This window comes from Urocitellus parryii, chromosome 10 (genome assembly GCF_045843805.1).
Source record: "Urocitellus parryii isolate mUroPar1 chromosome 10, mUroPar1.hap1, whole genome shotgun sequence".
In the NCBI taxonomy this organism is placed as follows: domain Eukaryota; kingdom Metazoa; phylum Chordata; class Mammalia; order Rodentia; family Sciuridae; genus Urocitellus; species Urocitellus parryii.
Genome location: NC_135540.1, coordinates 115,187,344 through 115,199,397, shown reverse-complemented (window position 1 = coordinate 115,199,397; position 12,054 = coordinate 115,187,344). Strand labels below are relative to the sequence as shown.

General features: G+C 34.3%; 1 protein-coding gene across 5 annotated transcripts in view; it reads left to right on the top strand.

Moving 5' to 3' along the window:
* Positions 1-12,054, top strand: part of Klhl5 (kelch like family member 5) — a 74,350-nt gene that overhangs the window by 23,916 nt on the left and 38,380 nt on the right. For all 5 annotated transcript variants that reach the window (XM_026385379.2, XM_026385359.2, XM_026385369.2 and 2 more), the window contains 2 exons: positions 8,118-8,300; positions 11,597-11,733. In XM_026385379.2, coding sequence (XP_026241164.1) covers positions 8,158-8,300; positions 11,597-11,733 — 280 coding nt within the window. In that variant the 5' untranslated portion in view covers positions 8,118-8,157. The remainder of the gene's footprint in view (positions 1-8,117; positions 8,301-11,596; positions 11,734-12,054) is intronic.

Here is a 12,054-nt window from a genome sequence, read left to right as displayed (position 1 = left end):
ACCAGGTATTGAACCCAGGGGTGCTTAACTATTGAGCCACATCCCCAGCCCTTTTTATATTTTTAGATAAGAGTCTTGCTAACTTGCTGAGGCTGGCTTTGAACTGGTAGTCCTCTTGCTTCAGCCTCCAGAAACCTGAATTATAGGTATGTGCCACCACGCCTAACTCTAACTCTAAATTTTTAAAGCAGAAGAACCTGTCTATGCCACTTATTGTTCACATATTATTTTCTTTTGCTCCATTTGGAGCTAGGCATGAAAACAATGGTACACCTGTGCATGTTATTTAACTTGAGGAAGTATATGAGCAGGGCATAGGCTAAGGTGATGTATTAGAGATTCAGAAACACATAGACTTAAATAAAACGTAAGTTCATTTCTCTGTCTCCTGACAGATGGGCAGGTGGCCCAGGGCACATAATAGCTGTGCCTCATAAATTAAGAGATTCATATTCCTTCCATTTTGTTTCTCCATCATAGGGTGTTATCCTTTCTGCATGGCCAAAGCTTATCTAGCCCCCTTGTCTGCATTTCAGCCTCAAAGAGAGAAACGGGAGAATATTAAACAAGTGATACAGGCTGCATATATTAGTACTAATTACATTTCTTTTTTTTTTTTAAAGAGAGAGAGAGAGAGAATTTTTAATATTTTATTTCTTAGTTCTCGGCGGACACAACATCTTTGTTGGTATGTGGTGCTGAGGATCGAACCCGGGTCACACGCATGCCAGGCGAGCGCGCTACTGCTTGAGCCACATCCCCAGCCCAGTACTAATTACATTTCAATGATGAAAACTTAGATGATCACAGCTAGTTACAAGGGAAGCCCCAAAATGTAGTCCTGCCAGGATAACCATGTGACCAGCTAAAACTCATTATTATGGTAGAAATAAAGAATGGATTTGAGATTATAATCAGCAATATGCAAGAAGTAAAAATAAATAGAATTCTTCACACTTCTTTTGGATCTCATTTTCTAAGTGATTTTCCCCATAAAACATAATATAGTTTTATCAAAAATTCATGGGAAGGGGCTGGGGATATATCTTATTTGGTAGAGTGCTTGTCTCACATGCACAAGGCTCTGGGTTCAATCCCCAGCATAACAAACAAAACAAAACAAAACAAAAAGTCATGGGAATAGGAAAGAAAGAAGAGTGATCAGATATAACTTTCCTATTATTCATATAAGAATATATGATCAGTGTAATTCCATATCAGGTACAACCACAAGAATGGGAAATTACATTCTACTGCCATATATAACTTAAAAGAACAATTTTTTAAAAGAAATTAAAAAAAAACTCATCAGAAAATAGAGATAAGTAAAAATGGAAAAATAAAGATCAGTTATTATCCAGTTATCCCAAAATAATAACTGTTAATTTAGGGAAGTATCCTTTTAGTATATTTTTATACATGTATAGTAATAATCTGAATTTAAAAAATAAAAATCTCAATTTTATTGTACATGTAGATCTATAACTTCTTTACCTTAGTGTAGATTTTTATCTTATAACTATTTTGATCACAAAAAGCAAACCCAAATCAAATAAGCAAAAGCTGGAGGTTTTTTTGTTCACATAAGTAAATAAAAATCCAAGGACAGAGCCTACCTAGACATGGCTGGATTCAGATACTTAAATAACACCAGTAATCTATTTTTCTCCCTCTGTAGATTCTGTTTTTCTTTGTCATGGCATTATCTTAGGTAGACTGTCAGCATGGTAGCAAAAAAAAAAAAAAAAAATTAGTAGCTCTTAAGTTTGCTTTTTATCAACTTAGAACTTCAATGAAAAGAGAAAACTCTTTACAAGAGTGCCAACCAGTCATGAATTGACTTAGACTAGCCCTGTTTAGATCCTGTGCCCACCAGAACCAATCATTATTGCCAGGAGGTATGATGCTATTGGCCAGGCCTGGGTTGCTGGGTCATCTCTGCCTAAGCCATATGAACTGAGGTGGGGAATGTGTGGTTTCTCAGAAGGTACATACAGGTGAGTTCTGTTACCAAAAGAGGAATCCAGGATAGGCAGAAACAATTTTGTCACTCAAAACATCTTTCCACCTGGTTAAATAACTTATATCTTTGTAAATGACTGCACCATTCTTTCGAGTATTGGTGTGCCTTTTGTTCAATCAGTGTTTAGATTGTTCCAATATTTTCCTCTTAGAAAAACCTGTGGTAAATCTTCCCTATTGCTAGATCTTGTACATATAGGTAATTATTTCCTCTGGACAGAGTCCCAGGGGTATGTATGTTTTTAGGATTCTCAATTTGTATTTTCAAGTCCTTTTAGGAAGATTATACTGTTTTAGTTCTCACCAGCATTGTAGGAAAGTACTCATTGTACCTCCTTCAAAGTGATTATCACCTACGAAAATTTGATTCTTGGAAACATTTAACTCTTCCCCATAGATATCCTGGTCATGGTGCCAGCAAGGAAGAAAGCAAACAAACAAACCTTAACTTCCTGAATCCAAACATGTTTATCTTGAGAGGAAGGGATAATTATATTCTTTTTAAGCGGATGCTAGGGATCAAACCCATGTCCTTGTACATGCTCAGCACTTATTCTAGCTCTGAACTACATCTCCAAACCTTGATGATACTGTTTTTGTCATTTTTCTATGCAATTGGCTTGTCTTCTCCTTGGAGGGGACCACCTTCTTAAAGAGGACAACCCCAATTGCTCTTCTAAACTTTCTCACCCATCTAAACTCTAAGACATATTGCAGATTTTACTGCTATTTGTTGTCTTTCCAAATACTAATCCATGCAGATCTTTCCCTGCTGTGCAGTCCTGTAGGAATTACACTCTTGGGGATAAGATGATCAATTAGAGTAATAGTTAGAACTTCTATTTGTATTTAATCTCTTAAATTATTTTTATCTGTATTTAATAATATGAATAGTAATTGGACAGTGGTATCTACTTCTTTTATAAATAAGTAAATATATTTGAGCACAAGCTTAAAGTATATTGCAAAGGCTATGCATCAAAAAATTTAGAGACTGATAGCCCGTATTGAGTAATTTATATTTTCATTTTATATTTATGGTTTTAAATATTTATAAAAGACGCAAAAAATTTTGTGATACAGTAATTGCAGCTGCACAAAGACATAAATTCTAATTGCCATAAGCAAAGATGCAGGAGTAAATCACTTACCTAGGGAGTAAGCCAAACTAGACCATTTGGAGTTTCAGTGTACATTTTTTACTACTCAGAATTATATGTAATATAATGCTTGTGAAGTAATTGTTAAAACTTCATTAGAAAAATTACTCCATTAAGAAATCCTTGCCGGCCCTGGTAGCACACACCTGTAATCCCAACAGCTCGGGAGACTGAGACAGGAGGATCCATCCTCAGCGATGGTGAGGCACTTAGCAACTCAGTGAGACCCTGTCAATAAATAAAATACAAAATAAGGCTAGGAATGTGGCTCAGTGGTTGAGTGTCCCTGGGTTCAATCCCCAGTACGAACGAACGAATGAAAGAAAGAGAGAGAGAGAGAGAGAAATCCTAATGCAAATTCTTGTGATAGAATAAAAAAACCTAGTATAACAGAAAAAAAAAAAAAAGGTGGGGGGTGGTGGGAGGGAAGAGCCAGGCCTGGTGGTGTATATACCTTTTTAACTCCAGCCACTTGGGAGGCAAGAGGATCGAAAGCTTGAGACCAGCCTGGGCAATTTAGCAAGATCCTGTCTCAAAAAATAAAAAATTGGGGGCAGGGGGCTGGGGGATATAGCCCAGTGAAAGAACACTTTCCTGGCATGCACAGGCCCTGAGCTGAATCAAAAGTACAGATTCAGGGGTAGTGGGGAGGCGGGGACCTGATAATACTAAGGATCATTTATTTTTTCCTTTCTTTCTTTCTTTGTTTTTGGTATTGAGGGAGGAACCAAGGGTCACTCAACCACTGAGCTACATCCCCAGCCCCTTTTAAAACTTCGTTTTGAAACAAGTTCTCATTAAGTTGTCCAGGCTGGTCTCAAACTTTTGATCTTCCTGCCTCAGCCTCTCAAATAGCTGGGATGATAGGCATACACCACTGTACCCAGTTCTGGGGATCAGTTTTTTAAAAAGCCAACAAAACAAATAATATCATATAAAGATAAAAGTCTGAAATCATAGAACTTTCCACTGAAAAGCAAGGATCTTCTAACAGTAGCTTACTTTGTGTACTTACTCTGTGCTAGAGCCATGCATGAATTATTTCATTTTGTAGATCTCCCATGAAGGATTCCCTAAAAGAAAATACTATGCATTACTTATCCCCATTCTGTTGAAGAAGGTAAGCATTTAACTTCTCTAAAGAAGTTAAGTAACTTGTCCACGGTGATACATAATGAGTGACAGAGTGAGAGGCGAACCTAGGTCTGTGAGACTAGGGCAGCATTGTGCAGAACTTTATGTATTGATGGGAATGTTCCATGTATTTGTCATCCAGTTTGGTAGCCTCTAGTGTCATGGGACTTTTGAGCATTTAAAACATGACTAGTCTAAGTAAAGAACTGAATTTTTAATTTTATTAGACTAGTATTTGTTAATAATTAAAATAGATCCATGGGCTAGTAACTGCTGTATTACATAACACTGCTCTAGAACCTTCTTAAAATGCTCTTAATTACTTGCCAACACCTATCCAATTCAATCCTCCAAACTAAAGCACATAGAACAAAAAAGAGTAAGGAAGTATTCACATTGTCAGCTACACAGAACCAGAGTATTAAAAGCAATTTGATTAGCCAGGGTTAGGGATGTGATCTGTCATGGAAACCTGAGATTCTTTGCTCTCTTATTCCTAGCCAAGAAGCAGTCACAGGGTGATGAATTTTGGTCTAAAATCCTTAATTCCAATGTCTTTTTTCCCCTTTTGAATTACCATTCATATCATATAAAATCATTCTCCTTTTACACTCTTAGTCCTTGTGCCCACTGCCTTAGTATAAAGGTAAGCAGGAATTCCCATTCCTTTGTTTGCACTTTAACCACCCACAATACTTCCTGACCCTAGCTTTGTAACCTGCTCCTGATGTTTTCGTGGTCAGTCACTTTGGCCATTTGAGGCCTCAAATTTTCTCATCTGCAAAATAAGAAAGTTGGATTAAATGAGTAGGTTTCTTCTAGTTGTAAAAATTCTGTATGCAATTGTTTTAATGACTGTAGCTTAATGTCCTATAGTTGTATGGATGTGTAGTCAATTTTTTAAAAGTAAATTCTTGTGTTGTTAAAATTCTATGTGCAAAGTCCCAAATGTCTTTAAAAAAATAAAAACAAAACTACTGCTAGAAAGCTCTATAGCTCTTCAAGTCTACTGAATAGCTCTGTTTCATTCTCCTTTATGCTCATTTTGTAAACAATGGCTTTACTTTTCAGTAGCTACAAATCAGAAGCCTGCACTTCTTTGGGGCCTCATTTGAAGCCTTGGAAGTGATTACTATATTCAAAAACCTTAGTGAATTGATTGTCACATTTAAATAACATGTTCATTAAACATGTGATGGCAGTTGAAGACTCAACAGCAAATAAAGAAGTTTGAAATGTTGTTTTGGAAGCATAGATTTTTTTTTTGTTAATGTTTATGTATATTAACAGTTAAGATATTTTACCTATATGTTCATTTGGAAAAGAACAAATACTCCATTAAATTCTACTAATTCATTTAAAATATTTTACTCAAGCAATTTCAGTTTGCATATGTTTGAAGTAAAGTATCCATTATGTAAATCAGTAATTTGAACTGCAGGTTCATCGCATACTAATTTTTGTAACAACCATTTCTTGACTAAATTGTACACCAGTGAAATTTGGCCTGTAATAGATGTTAGGGTCATCTGTGGGGTTCTTGAAAAATGCAGTGTTCAAGTCTCATCTCAAACCTTGTGACAGTCTCAGAGAGGAAGGGATTGAATGTGAATGTTTCCCAGATTGTCCTAATTTCTTTCAGGTTCTGAACAAAACACTCTGAAAATTCTTGGCAAGAAAGAATTGTTCTCTTTTATTGATTGGGTTTATACCAACATCAGATTTAGCCTGTAATAACTTAGTATAGTATTATGAAGTTTTTTCAGTCTTTCAAAATTTAGCATTAATTAGTGTTTGTATTTGGTTGATCACAATTCACTCAGAAAACATTTACCCAATTCAATGCTTAGTCATTGCTGATAACATGAAATATAAGAAATGTAAAATATAGGAACCATAAGAAACAAGTACCTGATTTATTTACTTGACTGGGTGATTAAAATAATTTATGACTTACAAAAATTTAAAAGTATAATTTTATCTCATTCTCAGATTATTAATACTCTTATAGTTATTTATTGGTACTTTCTCAATATAAAACTTCATTTTACTAAAAAAGCATTTTAAATCTTCAAGTTATTATTATCAAATCACCATTATTTATTTTTCCCTAGATTTAAAAAATATTTCTAATCTGCATTTATATAAATAACTTGTAATTCTACATTCTTCATTCCAAATTTAAAATGATGATGTTCTTAAGTGGAAGTTTGAGTACGTACTTTACTGGATCATACCAATAACATTCATAGTATATAACACATATCTTCTAGATCATATGTATTATCCTCTAATGGTCTGCACTCATGTGAGTTGGGGATCAAATCCAGGGCCTCACACATGCTAAGCACATGTTCTACCACTGAGCTACAACCCCAATCTCCCAAAAGTATTTTTTAGTGCCTGTATTTACAGGCACTAAAAACTGCATTGCACTGGGAGGATTTAGGCAGCAATGTTTATTATAGAGTACCGTAAACTTCAGAAATAGATAAATCTCAGTCCAGTGTTTTTGTGAGTATAATCTGAATGTTCTTGCTTGAGTACCATTTCGTTTATTTGACCTCTTCTTTTACCTAAGTCCTCAGTCTTCTCCATTCAACCCATGAATAGGGAAAGTACAGGAAAACCATACCTGCTCTCAACCACTTTAGCTAAGGTGAACTATATGAAGTAACAGTTTATTTCTATCATAAAGCCACCTTTTTTCCAAAAGAGGCTGCAAAATGTCGTGTAGCCTTATTCCCAGGAAAAAAGGAAAAAAGATTTCAGTAAACACAACAAAGGCTCTGCAACGACCTTGTCTCTGCCATGAAAAACTCTATTACTTTTGACAAGGCACTCAATTTCCTTCAATTCTCTTTACTTTAGAAAGTAAGAGATCCAATGACTTTTTCTTTTTTTTGATAACATTATTAGATGCTTTTATTAAGAAAATTCTCTTAAAATATGGTGAGGCTTGATTCAATAAAACATTCATCAGAATCACAGGTTTCTTTTAAGATCTGATCAGAAATGAGAATTAAATTATGGCACAGTCAGTGACTTTTAGTGAATTGCATAACCAACAGATATTGATGACTTGATTTAAATGATGTTGGAGAGTGGATGGGGGTAGAGCATGTGGATTCAGATTCCCTTCCTAGTCCTAAACAGTTCACTACCTATCAGTAAATCAGATAAAAACATAGAACTCATACCTCTTCGAACTATAATTTGGAAATTTCAAATCATTTTTTGGATATGTGGAATCAGGCCTTCAGGTTATTTTAATCTAATTCAACTTACTTAATATACATTTATAAGTTACCTGGGCTTTTAAGGACTGGTCAGAGAATCAAAGGAATTATTTATAACTTTTATGACAGTGCGTTTTATAAATTAACTGTGGCATATAACTCTTTTTTAAAGAAAAGATGACTTGGACTTATATTTCCAAAACAGTTTAATTGCTTTCTTGCCTTCAAAGATAGGAAGAGTGAACAGTTACATCTTTAAATATAATGTTAGGAACCCAGCTGTCAATATGAATATAGCTTGGCTCTTCCTAAGCAGAGATGTTAGGTTTTTAAAAATGAGACCTCATAAATAGGTACTACAAAGAGTATGTGTAGCTATTAATTAACAGATGTCATATTCACTCATAGTAACTTGAGCTATCATTGATTTTAAAAAAATAATAGATTAAAATTGAGAGCATTGATTTGTTTTATTACATTTGAAGTATTTAAAAGGATATAATAGGAAAGATCTTTTTAAGTGATAGTGATATTTTAAAATGTGCATTTTCTTTCTTTTCAGGACTTCTAATAGTAGTCAGACATTATCATCCTGCCATACTATGGAGCCATGTTCATCAGATGAATTTTTTCAAGCCCTTAATCATGCTGAGCAAACATTTAAAAAAATGGAAAACTATTTGAGACATAAACAGTTATGTGATGTAATTTTAGTTGCTGGTGATCGCAGAATTCCAGCTCACAGGTAATTGTTTTCTAAATTTGTATGTGTGAAATATTTCCTGGGTAATTTTGTTATGTATGGCGAGGTAACATACTGCATTTGACCATTATGCTTTTGAAAAGGGGTAGATCTCATGGGACTTCCACAAAGAAAACAGTGCATATAGAAATTATTATACATTGAATGATCCTAAAAGGCTCATTTTCCCTTTTTAGAAGCATACACACACACACACACAAAAAAAAAAAAAAAAAAACACACTGGCCTTAGACAAGTCAATATTGTCCGGTATAGATTTCAGCTACTACAAACAGCTTTCTTCCACAGTTATTAAATACTTTCAGTAAATTCAGGGGAAATTAGAGTTTATGGGTATTTAGGAAAAAGAAAAACTGGTAGAATAGAGTTGCTAGAAGTGTTAACAATTGTTAAGTTTTTTTGTTTGTTTTTGGTGTTGTGGGTTGAACCCAGGGCCTTATGCATGCTAAGCATGTGCCATACCACTGAGCTACACACCTGGCTCCCTAACAGTTTTTTAAAAACTACATGTATCCTAACTTCTGTTTGCTGATCTCTTAAGAAATATGAAAAGCAGTACTGGGGGCGGGGGGCAGGAGCCTTTAACAAATGATAAATCATTTCATTTTCTTCTGATAATTTCATATTCATTCAGTTGTTCATTGTTGATCATCACTGTTATCCCAAATGATTTTTCATGCCCTTCAAAACTAATTAACAAACACTCTGTTCCAAAGAGTTTTTTTAAAAAAAAAATCTTCCAAAATAGAAGTAAAACAAGAATGGGCTTTGTCTTATAGTTGTCAATTTTGTGTACATTTATTGAGCTAATACTATTTACTAGTGACAGAGCATCCTATTAAGAGCATGAGTTTATGCTCATATTAAAGATATTTCAATCTGATTTCATGGAGATATCTCAAAGTCTGTAGTATTTCCTGAACTGAACACATTACCAGATTACCTGACATACTCATGTTAGCCATCTCACTTACAGGAGTCTTCTTACTGGTATCTCTGCTTAACACCTTTACCCTACATTGTTTTCAACACAGCCATTTGAGTGATCCTCTAAAATGGAACTCGGATCCAGTCACTCTGACCAAACCTCTCAATGATTCATGTTACTGAGTATGAAAGCCAAAGTACATTTAGTGACCTGTGTGACCCAGCCTGCCATTTCCTAAGGTTCTGTGCCACTGCTCTCTTGCTCACTCTGCAAGAACCACACTAATAGCTCTATAATTTCTTATATGTGCCAGTAATGACACTTCTGTCTTTGGACTTTTGTATTGGCTGCACCTTCTGCCCAAATGCTGTTCATAGATACTGTGACTAAGTAGCTTATTAGGTTATTTTAAAAAATGATAAACAGAAAATAACTTTCTCAAAGTCTTTGCCCAAATATCACCTTCCAGTGAGAGCGACTGTTAAACTCACCGTATATTCTCCATTTGTCTTTACGCTACTTCCCCCCACAGCACTTATCACCTTTTTGTTTACTATCACATATGGTGCTACTCTTCATTGTTTCTCTCCTTTACTTCTAAAATGTAAGACTACATAAAGAAAAGTCTTTTTTTCTGTCTGGTGTACTGATGTATCTCAAGTATCTAGAAGAGCACTCATTAATTGTTAGGTGCACATCAGTATTTGTTCAGCAAATGACTGAATGAATAGGTAATTCTATGAAGAAGGAATCTGAATGGCTAGTAAATATTTGAAAATATCTGCACCAATTATTAGGGGAATGAAAATTAAAACAGCAAGATTGTATATTTAAAATTGTGCAGATGACCAAAAATTTTAACATCTGACAATATTATGGAGAAACATTAGCTCTTATACAATACTAGTCGGGGTCTAAATTGGTACAGTACCTTAAGAGAGTCATTTGGCAAACCTTATAACTCAGTTCAGTTCTAAGGAAGCAGAAGAATGGAATTAGAGAGGGACACAAAGGGAACTTCATCAATAATTTGTATTATTATTTTTACTTCTTTAAAAAATGGGTGAAGGGCTAGGTGCAGGGGTGCATAACTATAATCCCAGTGGCTCAGGAGATAAGGCAGGAGAATGGTGAGTTCAAAGGCAGCCTTAGCAACTAGTCAAGACCCTAAGCAACTTAGCAAGACCCTGATTCAAAATAAAATATAAGGCCTGAGGTTGTGGCTCATCTAGCACATGCGAGGCCCTGGGTTCAATCCTCAGCACCACATAAAAATAAATAAATAAAGATATTGTGTCCAACTACAACTAAACAATAAAATATATTTTTTAAAATATATAAAAAAGAGTGGGGATATGGCTCAATGGTTAAGCACCCCTGGGTTCAACACCTAATACCAAAAATAAAAAAGAATAAAGGGACTAGAGATGTGGCTCTGTGGTAAAGAGCTTGCCTCCCCAGTGCAAAGCTCTGGGTTTGGTCCCCAGCACTGCAAAAAACAAAATAAATAAATATAATGTAAATCTGTGTAAGCATGCTCACATAAAAATATCTTCAAGACATATAATCAAGTGAAAAAAATGCATGTTTCAAAAATACATATATTTGTAACTACTTTTATTTTTATTGACTGTCAAAAATCTTGCTGAGTCACAGCTACTCAGGAGGCTAAGGTAGGATTGCCAGTTCAAGACAAGCCTGGGCAACTTGGTAAGACACTGTCCCAAAATAAAATTTAACAATGGCAATTGCCTAGCATGTGAAAGACTCTGGTTTCAATCCCCAGAACCACCCCTACCCCAAAAAAATCCACAGAAACAGGCCATATGTTATTATGTATTATAACAAAATATTATAGTTTCATAGTACTAATACATAAGTATTATAATAATATAGGTACAATGTGCTATGATAATAAAATGTTATAAAAGTTAAAAATAACTTGCTAAAACCATTTTTAACTGTTTCGTATATATTCATTCCTTCTACCATTGAATTTTTTTAAAAGATAGCTTAGATTATTTTAAAAAATGATAAAAAGTAACATTTTTTCTTTTATATATGTAGTTGATTTAATGCTGTGGGCTTGTGGCTTGTTTTCTGGATGTTATAAAGTTGTATTTGAGTGATAAGCAGGTAAATCATTTACCTCAGCAGAAAATTTTCATAATGGTAATTTATTATTCAAAGGAAGGAAGTGGAGCATAAAGCAATTTGTCAAACTTAAAATGCATTTCCCAGTACCATGTACTTTCTATGGGTAACAAATTTTTTGAAAAAGATGATGAAGCATTTATTAAAGAACATCAAATTTAAGACGCTCATTGATTTTTTTTTTCCTAATCCTCAGATTGGTGCTCTCCTCTGTCTCTGATTATTTTGCTGCCATGTTTACTAATGATGTCAGAGAAGCAAGACAAGAAGAAATAAAAATGGAAGGTGTAGAACCAAACTCGTTGTGGTCCTTGATTCAGTATGCATATACAGGTAATAAGTCTGAAAATGTAAATAAAACTCCTTAATCTTGTGTTATATTATTAGATTCCAGATTTCCAGACTCATTAAAATATGTCTGGCTAACAGTTAATTCTGCTATTGTCATTACCATCTTGATAATACCTCACATAGGTTAAAAATCTCCATGTTAAAACCTTTAAAGTACATCATAATGAAGCTTTTGAATGGTATTTTAAAATATTAATATAATAATTAGATGGATTATGTAATTAGTGAAAATTTTGCACTTAAAATTGGAGAGTTATATAGAACTGATGTTACAAATATGTCATTTTAGAAATTCTGAAAATA